Source organism: Panthera tigris, chromosome C2 (assembly GCF_018350195.1).
Source record: "Panthera tigris isolate Pti1 chromosome C2, P.tigris_Pti1_mat1.1, whole genome shotgun sequence".
In the NCBI taxonomy this organism is placed as follows: Eukaryota; Metazoa; Chordata; class Mammalia; order Carnivora; family Felidae; genus Panthera; species Panthera tigris.
The window spans coordinates 70,044,054-70,067,654 of NC_056668.1; the positions used below are offsets into that span (position 1 = coordinate 70,044,054).

Consider the following 23,601-nt stretch of genomic DNA (forward strand, 5'->3'; position numbering starts at 1 on the left):
ACCAGATGAAATTAAGTCGGGAACCAGAAGGTTCCCCATCTCTGACTGCAGGCCTAAGTCTAGAGTCATGAGAGTCTTAGGAAGCATAAAAGTTAAGGACTGAGAGACTGGGCTCTGGGTGGACTATCTGGGTTTGATTCCTACCTCTACCAACAAGGCAACCTCCAGCAGGTACTTACCATGCACAGCCTCAGTTTCCCCACTTGTAAAATGGGAATAATCATAGTACCTACCTCTCACTGTAAGAAGTAAATAAATTAACACATGTACAACACATGAAACAATGCCTGACATATACTAAGTGCTCAGTTTTATTACTATTATATAGATAAGCAACTGTCTTACTATGCATGGCAACTATCTTTCTACAGAAGAAGTTATTTCCATTGAAGAAATCCATGAGTGTCGGGACTCACTGTGGTCAGCCCTTCTCCTCATGGCCTCCTGGTGTTCCACAACTACCACCATCTTCTAGTCAGTGGCTGCTCGAAGAGGCAGGTTGGATGAAGCAGGTGGCCTTTGCAACAAATTGTCCAAGACTTTTCACACTTGGGACTGGGACATGGTTCCCTAAAAATGGCAAACTTGCCTTGCAGGTGGGCTGTCAAACGGCATAGCTGCCTCCTTCACCAACTAGCATCAGCCAGCACACAGGGGTGAGCAACCACTTTGCTGTAAACACGAGTCACACATGGGCCTCGGCCCCAGTGGAGTGTAGGGCAAACAGCATTGGATGGGGCGCTGGGAGAACTGGCTTGCAACTGTGGCTCTGTGTGACCCAGCAAAGGTCACTCAACCTCTCTGTGCCTAAGTTTCCTCACCCACAGGATCAGGCACATCACCCAGATTCAACATACTGAAGTTCAAGGAATCTAGGCACATGTCAGCTTTCCCTTCAATACCATATAATTAGTGTAGGGGTAAGAGAAGACACTCATAGGACAGTGAGGCTTCTGAAAACACAGCCCGTCATCCAAAACTGACTGCAGTGCTGGTGGTGACCTGCTTGGGCTTCCATTCCCATGTCTAGGCAGAGCCCATAACAACGTTATCACTTTTTAAAACATACATCTAAACTAGTTCCTATTGCAGACAATTGGCAGGTACCCAATTAATAGATTATTCCACCAGACAGTTGAATGCATTGGCCATTGGTCAAAAATGAGGTCACCACAATCCTATGTGCTATAACTGGAAAAGCCTAATGAAAAACAATTGTCTATTTTTTAACAAATAGGAATCCATATTCCCATCTCCCTTAATTTGCCTTGCTTGGTGTGTGGTTCAGGAGCAAAGGAAGATTTTGTTCAAGGTCAAGTTGGCTTTGCTCTTTGACTCCTTTGTTGTGCGTTTGACTGTCCATGCATGTTTCACATCAGCAAATCCCCAGCCGGATTCCAGCTGACCTACAGGAATTTCTAGCCAACATTGCCAGATCCCTGGTCTTTCTCTCAAACCTGCACAGTCGGAAAGAACGGGTCAGGAGACTCCTGTCCCAGCCATCTGGACACACATGCTCAGTGGATATGCATAATATGAAGCACATGTGCTTTCTCAAAAAAAATTTTTTTTTCCTAAGGGACACAGAGCTGTTATTAACAGAGCCTGTGGCATCCTTCCAGCACACAGACATTCCCAGACAAAACCATCTGGGCTGACCTGCTGCAGGTAAGATCTGCACTCTGATTTTACCAGTGATTCATCTACACTCTTTTGTCGAGCATTTAATGCCTCTCCAAGCATCTCCACTCCTTGCAAACAAAAAATCCAGGAGGAAAACTTTCAAAGCCAGTTTCTTCTCAGCTGCAACCCTTCCTTCCTTCCTCCTTCCCAAGACTGTCTGACTGAACTCGCAACCTGACCCCACCCTGGGCTGGGCCCTCCACACAGGCATTGTGGCTTCTCTTGCCAGCTGCAGCCTGTGCAGACAGAATACCTGGGAACTGCTGCCAAAACAGGAAGGTCGGCGCCTCTCAGAAGGGAGGCCTGGGGAGTATCCGTCTCCTAGGTGACTACAGATAAGAGATGAAGGGGCCAGGGCTTTCCACACCTCCAGTCACATTCCAGAGCCTTTCCCTTGTACCCTCAGTCTATCTGATTCATTCTTCATTCATTCACTCAGCAAACATACTGAGCACCTGCTGATATAAAGCCCTGTTCTGGAGCTGGGGACAAAAGGGGATTGAGATGTCTGTCTGTCTCCAGGGGCACCAGTGTTGTTGTGACAGGCCTCTTGGTGTAGGGGCAGCCCTGGACACCTTGGACTCCTCAGGAGCCCCCGGTGAAACCACCTCTCTGCACTCCCACACTGCTCCCACCAGTAGAGTCCCGAAGATAACCTGACAAACAAGGCAACGGAGGGTTTGGGTAGGGGACTGGGCAGCAGATGATGCAGCCCCAGCCCCACCTCCTGGGCCTCATCTCTCCCTGAGCACAACAATATGGCTTCCAGAAATTAGGTCCACTTTCTGGTCCCAAGGACACATCTTGTCACAACCCATTGGAAAGTTGGCCGTGCTAATTGGCATACCTGTTGGGCTCTGATCTGGTGCGTGAATAAACCTTTCAAGCCTAAATCATCAACACCGCCTGAGTTTGCAAAAAGCCTTCAAAAGCCTGCTCATTACCAGTCTACAATGGAGCAAGTCTTTAACTGGATAGCAACTAACTTTTATCCATCATGGCAAAATCTGTGTTTTGCAAAGGGGGATTAGGGCAGTAATGAGGACCCCAGGCTGAGCCAGAAACCCCAGTATAGTAGCCCATTCAAAGGATCCAGCCATGAATAGCGGTAGAGGGAAAGAGAGAAGTTCAGAGTAGGAAACCAGGATATGAAGGGGGTGGGGGGGGGAAGGAGTCAGAAAGGGATGGAGAGAAAGGAAAAGAAAGGAAAAGAAGATAGGAAAAATCTAAAAGAGGGCTGCTTCCCATCCCTTTTACCATGGCCACAAATTCCATCAGATGGTCGGCTGCTCCCACTAGGGGTCCTGTGGTCCTGTTCCTTTCTGAATTAGCAAAACTTTCCAAGGAGTCACCTAAGAAAGTGCAGAAACTCTCACCTCTGCTGGGGTCAGACTGCCTGAGACCAACAATATGGAGGACTGAGGGTTGAGCAGTCTGGGAGCCAGGCCTCACCCCTGCATTCTCCAGGAAAAGGAATGGGGCCTGAGGACCCAGGAGGGAGCACCAGGTCCTATCCTGATTGACACCATGCCCTGACCTGAATTAGATCCTGGTCAGCTGACCTTGTCTATTCCCACAGTGCTGGAGGGATTCGGGAACCATGTTTTAGCCACTTCAGTACCTGGTTCTGGCTCCTCGCCTAGCCTCATAGTCCTCTGTCTCATTCCTGCTTCCCCTTCAAGCGCTGACCCATAATATCTCTGATCATGTATGGGAAGGCCCAGCCGAGACTAACAGGTTCTCAGACGCCCTTGATCTAAAGGAGAAGGTAAGCAGTAAAGGATTTGGTGGAGGAGAATGGCTCCATCACCCTTGTTCAAGGGCATGCCAGACCACCATGGAATAGTGCTTTAGAGTCAGGAGCTCTGGGTTCCAATTTTGGCTAAGCCACTTACTATGCAATCTCAGGGAAGTTGCATAACCTCTCTGGGCTTCAATGTTCTTGTCTGTAAAATGGGAATAACCAACCCACCCATATCACTAGGTTGCTTTAAGGTTTAATTAGAACGATATATGGGAACACCTGGGTGGCTCAGTCGGTTGAGTGTCTGACTTTGGCTCAGGTCATGATCTCATAGTTTGCGAGTTCGAGCCCCACATCGGGCTCTATGTTGTTAGCTCAGAGCCTGGAGCCTGCTTTGGATTCTGTGTCTCCTTCTCTCTGCCCCTCCCCCGCTCACACTCCCTCTCTCTCTCTCTCTCTCTCAAAGGTAAACAAACATTAAGAAAAAAATTTTTTAAAGAATAATATATGTAAAGTGCCTGACATAAAGTTGGCACTCATTATAATTTTCCCACATACATCCACACACGAATAAGCAGGTTTTGTGACACATAGGGCCCTTAGCTGAGTGCTAGTCAAATGAGACAGGCAGAGGAAGGAGGAGCTAGTCTTTGTCCTGAGCCCCCTCTTAGGGCAATGAATTCTTTGGTCTTGTCTCCAGGATTCTGCCAGTCTGAGCAGTATGACACGTGGCCTCACCACTGTCTGGCTCTTACTCCACTGAGTTTGTGTTAGACAGCAAAGCAGATGCTATATGAGCAGGGGGCCAGACAGGGGTTCTCGACCCTGGGTGTATAGTAGAATCACCTGGAAAGTTAGAAAATACAGCCCAATAGGTCCCACCCATCGGTGCTGGGTGACTTGGTCTGCGGTGGGTCTCCCCTGTCACTTCTAATGTGCAGGCAGCGTTGAGACCCCCAAGGATAGAGGCTGGGTCATCGGTCATTCCAAGAAGACTCTATTCCACTCTGCTGGACCAGGGAGGGCTGAGTACCGAGGCCTGGCTTCTCAGAATTTACTTCACTTCTCTGGGTTCTTGCATCTGTGAGATGGAGAAAATAACCCTGCCCAGCCTCCTTATCTGTGAGGGTCTCATGAGATGGTGGGTGTGAAAGCTTTCAGTACAGCATCACCTACTTGACCACCGTGTAAGTAAAATGCCAATGCCAGGATACCATAGACCATTCTACACAAAGGAGTCGTGCTTCCTCCTAGTACCTCTGTGGGCAGAGAGGAAAGACTGAGCAAGCTACCCTGGGACAAGGCTCCCTGGCCCTCAGAGGCCAGAAAACAAACAGCCAGAATCACGACTCCACACAGAGGCCACCTGGGGCACTGCAAGGCCTTCCAGGCAGGCCTTGCTCCCAGGCTTTGGAAAACCCTTCCCAGCAAAGCTATACAGAGATGCCCTCCCACCACAGGGGGAAAGGAGCCCACAAGGAAGGCTCGGGAAGACACGTGGCTGGGAAGATGATGCTACAGAGTCATGATGGTAGCTGGGCCACTGTCTTCATCTCAGGAAGAAAAAGGGGCCCTAGGGAAGATGTTCCAGAGTGGGGGCACAGATGTGCCATCTGCACCTGCTGGCACCAGAAGAGGTCGCAGTCTGCATCACCATCTTTCCCTTAGTGTGCACATTCCTGCACAAATATTTACTGAACTACTATATGCCGGGCACTGTGCATCCCAGGGACACCACAAGCCTTGTCCTCAGTACCCCAAGTGCAGGCTGATTGCAAGCTCCAGGGAAGCAGCCAAAACATTCATGTGTTTGTTATATCCTGAATGGACCAGGAAACAGTCGTCGGAAGAGATTATGGGGTATGTTCTTTGGTAAAAAATATTAATCTTTAGGATACCTGCTTTGTATGTTAGGAATTCTATCAGAGAGGATTTGTTGTTGTTTAATACGGAAAAGTGAAAAAAAAAAAAGCCTCTTCTGTGAATTAAATTCCATCTTAGTATAAGTGTGGTGCTATTGGCTTCAAAATGGGCATGCTGTCCCCAAGCGCCAGCCCATCCCGGTGCTTCATCTCCAGGCCTGACTGCCCCTGGGAGCCCTTGGCCACCACACATCGCTGCCTTCTAGTCGTCTCCACTTGGACCTCACTTGAACTCTTATGCTGACCTCTCTCTCTCCCCCACGTCTATCCTGCCAGATTCCTCCCAGATCCCAGTAGCGCGAAGCCATCAGCCAGTCAGCTTCGTGTCAGCCACGTCGCTCCACTCTGCCTCATCTCTACATCCCACCCTGCCATTTCATCTGTCTTTAACCTGCCCCCTTTCCTGTCTCCAGAGGCTCTGGAGCATCACTGCTTTCCCAGATCACTGCAACAGCCTCTCAAATAAGTTTCCTGCCTCCGTCCTCCACCCCTATACCCCAAGCCACTGGTTTTCCATACCGTGGCCAGAGCAGTTTTCTAAAATGGAAAACTTATGTCACATTTCCCACTGCCCCAAGACAAAGCCCAGGCCCCTAAGCGGGACAGCCCAGGCTTTCAGGAGCTGGCTCCACGTGCTCTGCAGGCTCCTCTTCACACGTGCCACTCGGGGCTCTCTCATTTTCCCAAGCACAGCAGGCTCCTGGGTCTTTGCATGAACTGCAAGATGTGCTTCCTTCTCTTCTTCCTCTGGCTAAATCCTGTACTCCTTTAGCACTCAGAGCTCAGCAGGAATCTGCTCTGGAAAACCTTCCCTGACTCAGGCTGGACTGGGAGTCCCCCCACCCCAAAATCCTTGTCACAGGACTTGTCACTTAGCAATCGTTTACTTGTCTGGGTCTCCCGGGACGCCGTAAGAGTTAAAATGAAAGAAATGGCAACGCATGACCTACCGTGAACAAATCTCAAAAATATGGGAAAAGCAAACTGCAAAATCATTCAATCACCCACACCATTTAAATATTTACCAGGTGAGTGGGTCCATACGGTATGATAAAATGTGTGTAAAACTTTCAAACACTAAACAATAATAGAGATCAACGGTGGTATCTACATATGTTAGAAAAATAAAAACACACGGGAGGGACAAATATCAGACTCAGGATGGTGGTCGCCGGCGGGGAGAAAAGAGAGTGGAGCAAAGTACTACTTAAATTGTACCTGTAACACTTTACACGTTTTTATTTTTAAGAGAGTTCTGAAACAAAACTGGCAAAATATCATCCATTAAACTGGGGGATGGGTAGATGAGAATCTGTTACATTATTTCCTGTATATTTGAAATATTTCATCAGTACATTTTTTAAAACTTTTAATGAGGAACCAGAGTCTCCAATGCCCTCGTTAACATCCCGGGGGGCCTGAGCACACCGCTGTGGCTGCCCGCCTCACCACACAATCAAAAATGCAATCCGGTGTCGTAAACACTTTTATCCTCACTTTTGCCAATGAGAAAACCAAGGCTCAGAACAGGTAACCTTGCTCAAGACCACCAGAGGCTTCCAGATTTCAGACCATATTCTTCGTATACAATTCCTACTATTTCATCCAAGAGAGAGCACCTATGTCAAACGGAGTACATAGAGAGAATTCTAGATGTAGGAACAGGGCTGTATTCATATGTATTTATGACCCAGTGAGTGGAGACATTTCTGGGAAGAAGAGGGTGCAGGAAGGTGCAGAGTTGGAGACGCAACCAAACAAGTAATTTGGGGCTAGCCCGTGAAACTCAGTTAATACAAACCCACTAGGTTTGGACTCTGTCCTATAGGCAATAGAAGGCTGCCGGAAATGTTTAAGCTGGAGAGTAACCTAAGCAAAGCATGGTTTTAGGAAAAGTAATCTGGCTTCAGTGTACAGGAGGGTTGGTTGCCCATAGGAGATGGGTAGAGTCGACCAAAAGGAAGTTCCTGGAAGGATAAATTCAGTTCTGGAAATCATCTAAGTGCCCCACATAAGAAGTGGCCTCTGCTGGTCTAAGGGGAGAATTGTTGGGTTGAAAAGGGTAGGAAGGTTTAAGCTACACAGAGAAATAAAAGTTCTCTCCAGCTTTCCAGGCATGGGGAAATGGTGTAGGCATTTGGGAGATAACCTAATTATTTGCTTATTGAGTTTTTTTCAGGTGTTTTGTTTTGTTTTGTTGTTTTGTTTTGTTTTGGCAAGGGGGTGAGGAGAAGGTAAATAAAGGGAAGAGGAAAAAATGCAAGACTTCAGTTTTGCTTCTAATTCAAGGTGATGCTCAGACATCCAGGGAGAAATGGAATGGCAGTTGGTGACATGGGAGCTCCATCCAAGAAAGCTGAAGAAGCAGATGACAGCAGCAGTGGTGCTGGCAGGATCTCTCTGAAGAAGACAGCACAGAGAAAAGCAGTGCTGACAACTGACCCGTGGTCCCCTGCCTGTGTCCAGGACAAGAAGACTAAGAAAAGAGTCAAGGCAGCATTGTGTTGAAGAAGAAATGGGAAGAGACTGATTCCAGTCAGCACAGGTGGTTGCCATAGTCTGAAGGTTTGTGTACCCTCCCCTCCAAATTCATATGTTGAAGCCTAATCCTCAGTGCGATGATATGTGGAGGTGGGCCTTTGGGATGGGATTAGGTCATGAGGGTGGAGTCTTCTTGAATGGGATCAGTGCCCTTATAAAGGAGGCCTCAGAAAGTTTCCTTGCCCTCTGGTCACATGAGGACACAGTGAGAGGACAGCCTTCTACAAACTAGGAAGCAGGCCCTTGCAAGACATTACATCTGCCAGTGCCTTGATTTTGGATTTCCAGCTTCCAGAACTGTGAGAAATAAATGTCCATTGTTTATAAGCCACCCAGTCTAGGATATTTTGTTATAGCAGCCTGAATGGACTGAGACAGTGGTCACTGGTGCAAAGGGGGTCAGGTATAAGAAATGAGCAAAGGTTCTGGATTTAAAGACCAAGAGGTCAGTGGGACCTCAAGTACAGCATTTTCAGCAGATGGCAGAGTCAGCCATGCCTGATCCTTGATCTTTTAATAGCTCCTAACAGCAAGCTGGCCTTACAGCTGGGCATAGGCAGACCCGGATCCCACCCGCCAGACTCAGCACAAGAACCTGTGCCTGCCCAAGCCGTGCACTGAGCAATAGCCCCCTCCCACGGATGGCAGGGTACCCAGGCAGAGTAGAGCATGTGAAGTGGACTGGAGGAGACTACAGACCCATGCAAAGCAGCCATCTTCCTAGATAACCAAAAAGTTAAGCTTGGAGATGCATAATTTCATTTTTAAATGCAGAACATAGAATTAAAATGTGCCACATGTCACTTTATTTTCTAAAATGTATTTTATCTATATTTGCCTGACTTCTATGGCAATAAAATCATTTTGGCATGACACACATCTTACATAAATGAAAATATAATCCAACAAAATGGCATTTTAGGAGCCTTAAGCCAAACAAATGTTTGAGAGGGCCTTGTTTAAATTAAGTTGCCGTGCTATTTAGCTTTTTACAGTAATGTAGCTGTGTCTCCACAGAGCCTTGTGCAAGGATGCTGTTTTGGAAGAGACAGGATGGGAGATGGGGAGAGGGAGAGGGGCCTGTGCTGACTGCTTGAAGACCAAGGAGTCAAGAAGTGAGGAAATGGAGACGATGAGTGAGATCCATTTTTATAGGCAGCATGGAGACGAAATGAGAGACATGACATAGTGGCTTGAGATGCAGGATGAGGTGTGACATAGGAGCCTGAGTGCAGGGAAGGATGCACCAGGTGAAAGACACCAGACTAAATGAAAGTCTGCACCCTGACCATGAGTCCGCCAGCCCTGTTCCTCCACCCTGTTCCCAGCACTGTGGCAGCCAGGCTTGTCCGAGGCAGGAGACTGGAGAGTTCTCTGGAAGACACTAACTGTACCAGAGGAAAGACCTACAGAAACTCACATTTGGGAGACTTGGGTGAAACAGCCCAGTGTGCCACACCATCACCTCACAGTGAAGCCTGCCGCCACAACTACCACCTCTGCTACATAGACCTTCCAATGGCCGACCAGTGCCTCCTTATTAAAAATGAATGGGGGCACCTGGGTGGCTCAGTCGGTCAGTTGAGCATCCCAACTCTTGGTTTTGGCTCAGGTCATGTTCTCATGGTTCAGAGAGCCCCGAGACGGGCTCTGTGTTGACAGTAAGGAGTCTGCCTGGGATTCTCTCTCTCCTTCTCTCTCTGCCCCTCTCCCTTCCCCAACATTGTGCGCACAGGTGCATGTGTGTGCACGCTCTCTCTCAAAACAAATAAATAAACTTTAAAAATAAATAAATAAATAAATAAATAAATAATAAAAAATGAATGAACAGGGGCACCTGGGTGGCTTAGCTGGTTGAGTGTCAGACTCTTGATTTCGGCTCAGGTCATGATCTCCCAGTTATAGGCTCGAGCCCTGTGTCAGGCTCCACACTGGGCACTAAGCCTGCTTAAGAGTCCCTCCCTGCCCCTTCCCCACTCATTCTCTCTCTGTCTCTGTCTCTCTCTCTCAAAATAAATAAACTCTAAAAAAGAAAAAAAAAAAAAAGAATGAACAGCCAGGGACTACCAGACATTGAAGAAAGCTTGCAGCACTTAACACAGAGAACAAAACAAGATAATAGAAAAAAGGAAATGCAGAAAAAAAAACAGATAATGTTGAGAGCAGAAGAAAATTTGACAAGAAAAAAAAACTCCTATAAGTTATAGCCTGAAAGAATCAAAACGAGATATTATATTCATGAAACAAGATTCTCAAATTATCAAAGAACGACGAAGAGCTCTTGGAAATTAAGGCTAGTCAAAACGAAAAATTTACTACATTAGAAATAAAGTTGAAGAACTCTCCCATAGAGATGGAAAAAAGGAATACGCTAGAGAAGAGAGAAGATGAAAATAATAATAATAACAGGAGGTTCAAGCCAGGAGCTCTAATATCCAAGTATTCAGAATTCAAGGAAAAAATTAAAAATTAAAAAAGAGAGAAAAAACAAAGGGGAAGAAATTGTCAAAGAAATAATTTGAAAATTCCAAATCGAAAGTGCCCCAGGTCAACAAATAGCAATTTTCATCATGAAATCTTAGAACCTCGAGGGAAAAGGGAAGGTTCTGAAGCACTTGAAGAAGAGAAAGATGTCACTTACCAGGAGCAGAAATCCAAATAGCACCAAACTCCTGGATGCTGCTGAATGCCAGAAGGTAGAGCAATGACTTCAAAATTCTATGGGAAGTGATTTTCAGCCTAGATTTTTATATCTCCTACCAATCACTCCTACCAAAGTGACATTTTCCATCCTAGACAGAAGAGGATGATTTGGGATCCAGACAGTAGGGACAGCACCTGGGAGAAGTGAGGGCAAGTACCAAACAACAGTTGTGATCCTGGTCTGATATCATCCATCCAGAAGGAAGGTGAGGATGGGGTTTCCAAGAGAAAATGTAACATAGGGAGAATTGGGGGAAATGCCTATACATATTTAAAAGCTCTATGGATGGGGCTCCTGGGTGACTCAGTCGATTAGGTGTTGATCTCTAGTTCAGGTCATGATCTCACAGTTTGTGGGTTCAAGCTCCTCATCGGGCTCTGTGCTGACAGCTCAGAGCCTGGAGCCTGCTTCAAATTCTGTGTCTCCCTCTTTCTCTGCCCCTCCCCCACTTGTGCTCTGTCTCCCTCTCTTTCTCAAAAATAAACAAACATTAAAAAAATAAAAAATAAAATAAAAATAAAACTCTATGGATATTTTTATAACGGTGATTTAAAAAAACTAGAGGGGTGCCTGGGTGGCTCGGTTGGTTAAGCATCTGACTTCGGCTCACATCATGATCTCATGGTTCATAGGTTCAAGCCCCATGTCAGGCTCTGTGCTGACAGCATGGAGCCTGGAGCCTGTTTCGGATTCTGTGTCCCCCTCTCTCTCTGCTCTTACCCCACTCATGGTCTATCTGTCTACCTCTCTCTCTCTTTCTCTCAAAAATAAATAAACATTAAAAAAAAATTTTTAAGCTAGAAAATAAAGCAAATGAAAAAAATAGAGCATAGTGGATTGAATTGTGGACCCTAACAAGATATGCCCACACACTAACCCCAGAAACTTGTGAATGTGGCCTTATTTGGGAAATAGGTCTTTGCAGATATAATTAAGTTAAGGATCTCCAGGTGGGATCATCTCGAATTATCCAAACTGGACCATTTCCAGTGACAAGTTGTCCTCCTGAGTTTCTCACAGAGGAGAGGCAAGAGGAGGAGAAGGCCATGTGACCACAGAGGCAAAGGTAGGAGCAATGTGGCCACCAGCCAAGGAACACCAGGAGCCACCAGAAGCTGGAAGAGAACACTAGGAAGTGTTCTCTAGAGACTTGGGAGGGAGTGTGCCCCTCCAACACCTCGCTCTCCCACCTCTGGCCTCGAGAACAATGAGCTGCTATATTTCTGTTGCTTTAAGCCACCCAGTTTGCGGTGGTTTGTTAAGGCAGCCCCAGGAACTAAGACATAGAGTAAGCTTAGTTTCAGGAGAAGCTGAAGATATACAAACAAGAAAGCAATCAGAGTATGCAATTTGGCTCAAAAATGAGTATCTTTATGTATATGTATTACTTTAACTACACATAAAAATTAATTTTAAAAGAACAAATGACATATTAGAAAAAACTTTTCAACATATACAACAAACACGGTCTAACATTAATAAAAGCTAACAGGTATTTGTTTTATTTTGAATTAATTGTGAAGGTAGAAGAGTTACAAATCATTGAAAAGGAATATAGCACAAAGGAACAATAGGGAAAGATTATAAATAATTCAAAGAAAATAAATATAAATGGCAATAAAAATATGAATAAAATAATTCTCGTTAATGATTTCAGAAAAAATAATTTTTTTAAAAGGAGCACAATTTTTGCCCATCATTTCTTGCCAGAAATTTAAAAAAATGAACATATCCAATATTGTTCAGGGTATGGGGAATCAATAACTCTTACACACTGTCAGTGAGAGTTCAAAATGGAACAACTTTATGAGAAGGCAGTTTGGCAGCACATAATAAAATTAAAAAAAAAATCTTTTAATGTTTATTTTTGAGAGAGAGACAGAATGGGGGAGGGACAGAGACAGAGGGAGACACAGAATCCAAAGCAGGCTCCAGGCTCTGAGCTGTCAGCACAGAGCCCTACACAGGGCTCAAACTCACAGACTGCGAGATCATGACCTGAGCCAAAGTTGGACACTTAACTGACTGAGCCACCCAGGCGCCCCAGAACCTATCAAAATTTAAAATATTCTTGACCTTTGTCCTATTAATTCTATTTACAACCCTTGATCCTATAGAAATAAGCTTTAAATTTTGCACAACGATATTCATGTCAGCAATACTTCTAATAGCAACAAACTAGAAAAAAACTAAATATCCATCAGTAAACAAATGTTTAAATATAAAGTATTTTCAGCTTGTTATATGGAATACTATTTAAGTGTCAAAAAAAGAATGAGGGAATCCCAAATGTACTGACATTACAGTCATGATGTCCATAATATATTATTGAGTACAAGAGGAAAAATAGCAGGGCGCCTGGGTGGCTCAGTCAATTAAGCATTCAACTTCGGCTCAGGTCATGATCTCACGGCTCGTGAGTTTGAGCCCCACTCGCATTCTGTCTCTGTCTCTCTCAAAAATAAATAAACATTAAAAAAAAAAAAGAGGAAAAATAGCAGAACAACAGAATTTAAGCACATTTTTACAAAGACCTATGTTATATGTGTTTATGTACATGCACATGCACTTGAAAATAGACTGGAAAGATATTTACCAATCTCCCTCTGGGGAGCAGGAGCAGAAGAAGAGAGTAGGGGAGGGAACTTCCACTTTTTATTTTATATTTCAATATTTTTAAAATTCTTATAAAACATTTGTCTTGAAATAAAGGGGAAATATAATTTCACTTAAGTGTACTTAAAAATTTTTTTTTCTGATTTTAAAATGAACTGTTATGGTTTAAAGTGTGTCTTCAAATTCTTTGACACGTCTCCATTCAAAATTATAGAAACTAATTTCCCTCCCTTTGAAGAGGACCCAACTAAGTGATTCACTTCTAACAAAGAGACTATGGAGGAAGTAGGGCTCTGTGACTTCTGAAGCTAGATCATGTGAAGGACAGAGCGTGCGCTCTCTCTCCTTCTTGTTCCCTCTGATTGTTTGCTCTCAGGAAGGCTGGCCACTGCATGACTTGGGGACACGTAAGCAGCTTTCAGGAAAGGACAACATGGAGGAGGAGGGAGGCCTCCCTCCAAAAACCAACCCCAACTTGCCAGCCAGCTCCTCCAGCCCTGGTCAAGCTTTTAGGCAGCTGCCGCCCCTGCTGACGTCTGACTGAGCCTCATGAGAAACCTTGAGCCAGAACCACCAGCAATGCCATAGCTAAATTCCTAGCCCACAGAAAAGGCAAGAAATAATAAATGTTTATTGTTGTCTTATGCCACTAACTTTTGGGGTGATGTATTTGACAGCAGTATATAAGGAATGCCTGTACCAAGCTCCCTGGGGAGGGCAGAGGTGTGAAAATGAAGTGTGGTCTTACTTTCCACATTCTTACTTTATACATTCCAGGACTGTTTAGATTTTTTTCTAGTTAGTCTTTTATATTTAAATAAAGGGACAGAAATAAAGTTAGGCTTAAGTGTATTTTTAAAACATTCCTTCCCTGATTTTAAACATAACACAAAAGAAAATGGACAAAGTTGCAGGTCTGACACCAGCCAACCCCAGCCCTCCCTAGAAAGTAGCAATAACCAAGCCAGTGTGGTATTGGAGAACAAGCAAAGAGCACTAGAACAGAGCAGGGAGCCCAGAAATAGACACACACAGATAGTCAACAGATCTCTGACAAAGGAGCAAAGGCAGCGTGGTCTTTTAAAAAATGGTGCAACACCAGGGCAGGCACATGCAAAAGCAAATCTGGACATTGACCTTACACAGTACACAAAATTGACTCAAAACAGATTACAGATTTAAACGTAAAACACAAAACTGTAAAAAGTCTAGAAGATAACATAGGAGACAATCTACATGACCTTTGATTTAATCATGAGTTTTTTAGGTACAACACCAAAAGCATGGTCCATGAAAGAAAAATATTGATGTTAGATTTCATGACAATTAAAAACTTCAGCTCAGCAAAAGACATTGTTAAAAGAATAAAAAGATGGGGCACCTGGGTGGCTCAGTCGGTTAAGCGTCCGACTCTTGATTTTGGCTCAGGTAATGATCTTACAATTTGTGAGTTCGAGCCCCACATGGGGCTCCAGGCTGACAGCGCTGAGTCTGCTTGGGATTCTCTCTCTCTCTTCCTCTCTCTCTCTCTCTCTGCCCCTCCCCTGCTCTCTCTCTCAAAATAAATTAATAAAAACTTTAAAAAAATAAAGTATTAAACGTAAAAAGACTATCAATATAGAACTCTATATCTATCAATATAGAATTATATATATAAGGAAAGTCCTGGCTCAGTCAGTTAAGTGTCTGACTTTGGCTCAGGTCATGATCTCACAGCTTGTGAGTTTAAGCCCCACATTAGGCTCCATGCTGACAGCTCAGCGCCTGGAGTCTGCTTTGGATTCTGTGTCTCCCTCTCTCTCTGACCCTCCCGCAGCTTGTGCTCTTTCTGCCTCTCAAAAATAAACATTAAAAAAATTTATTTTAAGAATAAAAAGATAAGCCATGGACCGGGAGAAAATATTTACAAGACCTACATGTGATAAAGGGTTTGTGTCCAAAATATACACAGAATTCTTAAAACTCAGCAATAAGAAAACAACCAGATTAAAAAATGGTCAAAAGACCTGAACAGACACCTCACCAAAGATGACATACAGATATCAAATAAATGTATGAAAAGATGCTTAATATTATAGGTGATTACTGAATTTCAAATTCAAATAACGAGATGCTACTATTAGAGAGAGATACATATCAGAGTGTTTAACATCCAACACACTGACAACACCAAACACTGGTGACAATGTGGAGCAATAGGAACTCTCACCAGCTGCTGGTGGGGATACAAAATGGCACAGCCATTTGGGAAGGCAGTTTGGCAGTTTCTTAGAGAGGTAAACATAGTCTTACTGTATGACCCAGCATTCATGCTCCTAGGTATTTATTCAAATGGGTTAAACAGTTGTATCTTCAACAAAACCTGCACACAAATGTTTACAGACATTTTATTCATAATTGCCAAAAGTTGGAATCAACCAAAATGTCCTTTAATTAGGTGAATGGATTAAAAAAAAAAACTGAGTTACAACTACACAGTGAAATATTCAGTGACAAAAAGGCATGAACTAGCGAGTCACAAAAAGGCACAGAGAACCCTTGAATGCATTTGCTTAGTGAAAGAAGTGAGTCTGAAAAGGCTACATACCATATGATTCCAACTCTAGGAAAGGCAAAACAAGAGAGGGAAAGAGTAAGATCAGTGGTTGTCAAGAGTTCAAGGGTGGGAGGAAGGAGGAATGAACAAGTGGAGCACAGGAATTTCTGACACCTTAAAACTATTCTCTACGACACTGTAATGGTGGATACACATTATTATTGTACGAGCTCACAGAACTGCACAACACAAAGGGTGAATCCTACTCTAAACCATGGACTTCAGGTACTAATAAGGTATCAACATTGGTTCATCACTTGTAATGAACATGCCACAGTAATGAGAGATATTGATAAGAGGGGGAACAGAAGTGGGGAAAGGAGGGGGAAAAGATATGGGGACCTCTGCACCATCTGCTCAATTTTCCATAAACCTAAAACTGCTCTAAAAAATTCAGTCTAGGGGTGCCTGGGTGGCTTGGTCGGCTGGGCGTCTGACTTCGGCTCAGGTCATGATCTCACGGTCCATGAGTTTGAGCGCCGCGTCGGGCTTTGTGCTGACAGCTCAGAGCCTGGAGCCTGTTTCAGATTCTGTGTCTCCCTCTCTCTCTGCTCCTCCCCTGTTCATGCTCTGTCTCTCTCTGTCTCAAAAATAAATAAACGTTAAAAAAAAATTTTTTTTTTTTTAATAAAAAATTCAGTCTATTAGGGGCACCTGGGTGGCTCAGTCGGTTAAGCATCTGACTCTTGGTTTTGGCTCAGGTTGTGATCTCACAGTTCATGAGATTGAGCCCCGTGATAGGCTCTGTGCTGACAGTGTGGAGCCTGCTTGGGACTCTGTCTCCCTTTCTCTCTCTGCACACCCCTTTCTCAAAATAAATAAATAAATAAACTTTAAAAAATACAGTCTATTAATTTTTTAAGTAGCACTAACCAATTGATGGAAAGGAGAAATAACATAATGCCGCCACCCATAACCTCAGCAGAAAGACAGTCACTGCTGACACTTAGGTATAGTTCCTTCCAGTCCTTTTTCCAGCCTTTTTTCAAATGTCTATGTGCATGTCGTTTTTCCAAAGGGCTGAAATCATTCTGCTAAATGCATTCTGAAGGTTTATGATCTAGTTTTAGTTTGGATTTTTACTGCAAAGAAAGTAGCCCATATAAAACATCAGTGATACCAAAAACAGATTTGAGAGGGGCCAGTTGCCATGGAAATGATTGAAAATAAATTTCACTTCACACTACACCCTGCTAATGCACTGACCAGAAAGAAGGAGAAATACTTGGAGTAACAGAAGAGCAGCCAAGATAGCTTCTAATCGAGAAGAAGGAAAACACATTGGCCTAGTGAGGTTTCAAAGAGGCTAGTAGCATCAACCTGCAATTTAATTAATTAAGCTTTTTCAGCAACCACGCTGATGGAGGGAGAAAGCACCCAGGAATGGGAGACTGGAGTGGACCCCCTCGCCCCCACTGACAGTTAGTTTTACAGCCAAACAGCCAGCAGGTCTCCCTCCGGATGTGGGCTTGTCTCTGCAGTTGGTGCAAGGCCAGGAAACAAATCATTCCTCCCCTGCGATGGAGATGCTCCAAGTGTTTAGCAAGCTGCAAGGCCCAGGCGCCAAGTGATCCGTTTGGACACTGCATTGGCTCTTAGCATTGGAGCGGGTCCTGGGGCAGCCCTTCTGCACAGGGCTTAACCCTTTAGATGCTGGGTCATGGGCAGTCTGGAGGTTCTGGGGCAGGGATCAGGATGTCAGAGTGCAGGGGGCACTCAGGGAGCTCAGGGGAGAGACTATTTTCCAACAGAAGAATTTGAACATATGAAAAATAAGGCCAGAGTAGCGTGTACCAACTGAATTCTGAACTTCCTGCAACCAACATCTTTATGAAAGACAAGACTATTTAGAACACGTCAGGGCAGCCTTCACGGGGGAATGCAGAGCTATTATCACCAAAAGGCAGCTGGTGGTGTAAAGACAGACATCGCTTCCTACCTAGGAAACAGCTCGACTACATATGTGAATAGATCCAGTTTCATTCCCAGCTCTGCTACGGATCACCATGAGTGATATACTCCCCAGTTTCCTCATCTGTAAAATGGGTATAACTGTTCTTCTCTCATGGGTTATGGTAAGGATTCCACGAGCTAAGTCATGTGCAGTGCTAAGCACCAGGCCTGGCACAAAGCAGGCACTCGCCCCCACCATCACAGGCACTTGTGCTGCAGGTCTTTTTCTTTTCATCTCTTTTCTATCATAGAGGATGGCCCCATTTCCCTTTCCCTATCCAGATTCCAATGTAGATGCCTGGCCACTGTTGCCATAAAAAGCCAGAGTCCCCGAAGTGTGAAATATCAGGCAGTTATCTTTTTTCTAAGGCACCCATGAACAGCCCTGTACTCTGGAGAGGAACAAAGACTTCTGATACCAAACCAACCCAGACCACAAAGTTATACCCTTACAGACACTGTGGGCAACAGCATCCCACTCAAAGCATAAGGATTGAGGATTATAGCTGCCAAGCATCCTCCAGGCCCAGGAAAAGCCAGGGTTAAACAGTGGTCCATCTGTTACCAACATGTGACACCATTTCCAAATGGTCCAGAATACACCTGCTGTTTATTCTCCTTCTTTAAGCTTAGTTAATGGACTTATGTTCTTATTTTGAAAGAAAATGTACTATTAAAGAAACTGTAGGTGATCAACCTATATCTGTTCCCATCTCCCACAAATGACAGTTGGTAGCATTTGTAATATTTGCATCAAGTCCTTTTAACACAAAAGAGGGGCGCCTGGGTGGCACAGTCAGTTAAGCGTCCGACTCCTGACTTCGGCTCAGGTCATGATCTCACGGTTTGTGGGCTCGAGCCCCATGTCGAGCTCCATGCTGGGCATAAAGCCTACTTGAGATTCTCTCTCTCTCCCTCTCCCTCTGCCCCTCCCCCACCGGCACACATGTGTGCATGTGCGAGCTCTCTCTCTCTGTCTCTAAAATAAAAAATAGGGGCGCCTGAGTGGCTCAGTCGGTTAAGCGTCCGACTTCGGCTCAGGTCATCATCTCGCGGTCCGTGAGTTCGAGCCCCGCGTCGGGCTCTGTGCTGACGGCTCGGAGCCTGGAGCCCATTTCGGATTCTGTGTCTCCCTCTCTCTCTGCCCCTCCCCTGTTCATGCTCTGTCTCTCTCTGTCTCAAAAATAATAAATAAACGTTAAAAAAAATTAAAATAAATAAATAAATAAGTGAAACAAAAGAAATAAAATGTGACACACAAAATTAAAATCTATCTTCTTACCTACTTTCAAATCTATTTCCTGCCCACTCTCCCAATCACTGTTAATGAATTTAATCTTTATCTAGTCCAGTTCTACTTTATTCTTTGTTTTAAATGTTCCTATTTTTTTTTAACAAAAAGAAAATAAAAAGGAATGTGGAAAATATGCTAAATGAAAATGCCTATGTGAGGAGGGGCTTTCGGGCCTGCTCCAGGAACAGCACACGCCTGGTAGGCAAAGCTTATGGGGAGGTAGTCCTGCAAACTCACACCAACACACATCTAGAAAGCAGTGCAGACCCCTAGAAGACCCCATCCACTCAACTCCCAAAGGCTTACCTGGGTCCAGGTGTGTGAAAGAGCCCACCACGAAGTCCAGTGTGGACACGGCCAGCAGGAACAGCAGCAGCAGCTGGAGGCGGATTATCCATTTGACACCTGCTAGGTTAATCCCCAGCAAGGCCAGATGCACCACCACCGAAATTCCTCGCACGGCCCAGATACTCCTGAGGCTCAGCAAATCGGAGATGGACTCAGCAAAGCCGGTGATGTACATGGCCCCTGCGACACACTGACAGGCAAGCAAGGTGGGAAGAGTTGGCAAGAGAACAGAGAATCAGGAACCCGTGGGTCAGACCCGCCCAGCACTGAGGGCTGCACCCACCCTCATCAGGGCTCAGCACCTGGGAACCAACATGGGGGAGGGGTCAGTGAGCCCTTCCTGGCCATGCCCTCTGCCTCTGGCCCCATTTCTTCTCATCTACGTCTCTACCATCACCCAGAGGGGAGCACAAATGGCAGTCAGTAGTGACTAAGATGAGAAGGAGGGAGATGGGACTCTGGGCCAAAGAGCACTCTGGACTTCTCTGTTTGAGTTATTCAAGAGCTAAACAGAATAGAAGCACACAGGGGGTCCCCTCGCAGAGCCTAAGAAAGGCACTAAAGCAAACCCCAGTTTTTCTCCACTTCTTTGTAGGTCACTATTATTAAAAAAAAAAAAAATTACCTGAAACTTAGAATAAAAAAAAAAAAATGGGCAGCAAATCCTTTCAATGTCATATGGAACAAAGGCTACCCAAGGACTGGCTAGGTGAATGTACTTAGTTCTACTCATTGTTTACTATTGATTAAACGTGTTAAATGTCCCAGACTTTATGAAGTTACTGTCCATTTATAGATTTTTTTTTTCCCAGCAGAGATGCAAATAGCTTCTGTCCAGTGGAACAGACAATCCAAAAGATTCGGTTTCTTACCCTGTAAGACATTAACCAATTTTGTATCAGCAATCTTATCCTTACATTTATTTATGAAATTGCTTCACCAGGAACTAGGTACATCTTACTGGCTCCTCCATTAATTAATTAGTTAAAAAAAAAAATCTTTAGTCCATGTATATTTTATATTTGCCTGAAAGTCATAATTTTATCTTTGAAAAAAATATTTAAGGGGCACCTGGGTGGTTCAGTGGGTTAAGCATCTGACTTTGACTCGGGTCATGATCTCGTGGTTCATGAGTTCGAGCCCCATGTGGGGCTCTGTGCTGACGGCTCAGAGCCTGGAGCCTGCTTAGGATCCTGTGTCTCCCTCTCTCTCTCTGCTCATGCTCTGTCTCGAGAGAATATATATATATTTAAAACTCAACTTCAAATAAATATTTGAAAATAACACCAACCTCACTTTTCATAATTCCTCAGCACCCTTCTCTCCATCAGGCTTGATCCTTCCCCATCCCCAGGCCACTGGGTCATGGTCATCACTGTGCTCTGTTCCCATTGTTCTCTCAGGAAACAAATTCTTCTTGGGCCTCAGTCAAGTTCCTCTTCCATGAAGCCTTTCCTCATCCCCCTTTTCTGAATAAATATTATGCTTACTGCCAGTAAGTAATGCAATTAATTATCTGGGTCACTAGTCTATTCTTAGTTCATGCATATAAGCTTGTCCCCTACCCCAAGCCACCAAGAATGCAAACATGCTAAAAAACAAAAATGTTTATGCTGACCATACCTCTTCAAAGCCCCTACATTTGCTAACTATGTTGCAAACATTCAACAGATATTTTGTGACATGTTGACTGTATGAAAAGAGTTCTGGGAAGCGGAGTACCATTAATTTCCTGCTCTTTTAGGTAAAGACCAGAAGGGTGATATAATTTCTGTACTGGAGAGGAGCTCAGGAAGGAGGTCCCATTCTTCACTGAGATCAGCTCATTTTGCTACTAGACATATACCATCATTGTCAATGTTCCCCAAACTTACACTAGGCATTTCTGTCTATATTGGAGTGGGGAGGGGGGAGCCCAATAAATGTAAGCAGAAGGAAAGTCATCCTTGAGAGAGAGAGAGATGAGAGAGAAACATCACCTCATGACTCAAACTTACACTTGGCTAAATAACAAGAGTGTGACAGGCACAAGGATGCTGCTATTCTGTCACTATCTGGCCAGGTCAACAGGACTCTTCATGGCCAGATATATCAGAATTTAAAAAAACAAATGGTAACAATGCAGTGATGATCATCACCTTCCCAGGTGTCTGACACCTCACATGTGCAGAGGGTGACACCAGAACTGGAATGCAACCATTTGCATCTGGAGCTTCCAAACCCACCATTTTCCTTTTCTACCTGGTGAACAGAATTTGCTCACATGAAGTGGGCCAAGCAGTAAAGACTGCCTTTGTCTCCAGTGGCTCCAGTAGAGTCCCTCTCTCCAATTCATAGCTAAAATCACTTTTTAGCCCGAAGATGCTAGGAACAAAACATAAAGGAGAAGCCCGTGGAGGCTGTGTGAAAGGATATGGTGGTTAGGAGCATGGACTGTGAAATCAGACCGGAGCCAAATGCTGTGGCTCCCAGGCTTAGCTGTGTGACTTGGGAAAGTGTTTTAAGCTCTCTGTGCCTCATTTCCTCATCTGTGAAATACAAATAATAATAATAGTACTTGCTTCAAAAGCTATTGTGAGGGGGCACCTGGCTGGCTTAGTTGGTTGAGTGTCCGGCTCTTGGTTTTGGCTCAGGTTGTGACCTCATGGTTCTCGAGTTCGAGCCCCACATTGGGCTCCACATTGACAGTGTGTAGCCTGCTTGGGTTTCTCTCTCTCTCTCTCTCTCTCTCTCTCTCTCTCTCTGCCCCTCCCCCACTCGCAGTCTCTCTCTTTCAAAATAAATAAAGTCAAGGAAAAAAGAAGTTACTGTAACGGTGAAATGAGATAATTTATGTAAGTTCTTAGAACAGTATCTGACTCATAGTTTGAGTTATAGAGATACTAGCTATTGGCCTTATCATTTTTACTGTACTATTATTAGCTACTGAAAAAGAAGAAACAGTAGTTAGCCATGAATTTCATAAAATACTTTGTTAATGTTAAATAGACGATGGTATTGTCACTGGAAATTTGCAATGTAACTTATAAATAAGGATTCTTAAAACTGAAAAGACTTACTATGAAGGAAACCAATAACAACCACAAATTAAACCATCTTCTCAAAATCTAAGAGCTTTGGGGTAAGAGGTGAGGGTATTTATGGAATGTGGGGGAGTCAAAGTGTCATAGAGATTTCATATTTGGTAGGCGGATGAACATAGTAAGCAATGCTGCTCGGTTGGGAACTATAGCAAAAGTATAATTATGGCTTTTCTAAGGATGGACTATAACTCTTCTCAGAACAAAAAGCACAGTAGAACTTCCAAATCAGCAAGGGGAAAACATACAATAGAAATAAATTTGAGCCATGTTGGCAAAATAATGAGTTTTTTAAATTTCAAATGATCTAGAAAGTAATGAAAAGGAGAATATTATATCCTAAAACTTGAGAGGCACACTAATCCTGCATTCAGAAGGAAAAAAAAGTATAACCCTAAATATTTTTATTAGTTAAAAAGGGCAGAAAAAAAATAAAATATTTAACTTAAGACATGATAAAAAAGACCAATATAAATAAAAAGATAGTAGGAAGAGGTATTTAATAAAAGGAAATATGAAATTAATAAAAGAAAAATAACAAAAGAAAGAATTCAGAGAATAAAAGCTGATCCTTTAAGAGAAGCCTGGCTGTCCCTGTCTGTGTAATATGTGACTCTTGATCTCGGGGTTGTGAGTTTGAGCCCCACGTTGGGTGTAGAGATTACTTAAAAATAAGATATTTAAAATAAAAATAACAGCTGATCCTTTAAGAGATAAATAAAATACATACACACCTAGCAGTCTGATTAAGAAAAAAAAATTACAGATTTTAGGAATGAGAAAAGAAATACAACTACTCTTATAGAAGAGAGTAAAATGATGAATACAGAAGACAAATGTGCCATGAATTATCATACATTCATATTAGGCAATGCTAAGCTACTAGTTAAAAAGCACAGGTTTAGGGGCACCTGGGTGGCTCAGTCGGTTGAGCATCTGACTCTTGATTTTGGATCAAGTCATGATCTCATGGTTTGTGAGTTCAAGCCCCACATGGGGCTCTGCACTGGCAGTATGGAGCCTGCTTGAGATTCTCTCTCTCACTCTCTCTCTCTGCCCCTTTCCCACTTGTGTGAGCTTGCATGAGCTTCCACAGATGCACTCTCTCTCAAAATAAATA

The 23,601-nt window shown here is 43.9% G+C and overlaps 1 protein-coding gene across 1 annotated transcript in view; it reads right to left on the reverse strand.

The window, feature by feature from the left end:
• The window catches only part of SLC12A8 (solute carrier family 12 member 8), a 144,349-nt gene that overhangs the window by 81,883 nt on the left and 38,865 nt on the right, over nucleotides 1-23,601 (reverse strand). Inside the window, exon 5 of the mRNA XM_042956675.1 lies at nucleotides 19,360-19,591. Coding sequence (XP_042812609.1) covers nucleotides 19,360-19,591 — 232 coding nt within the window. The remainder of the gene's footprint in view (nucleotides 1-19,359; nucleotides 19,592-23,601) is intronic.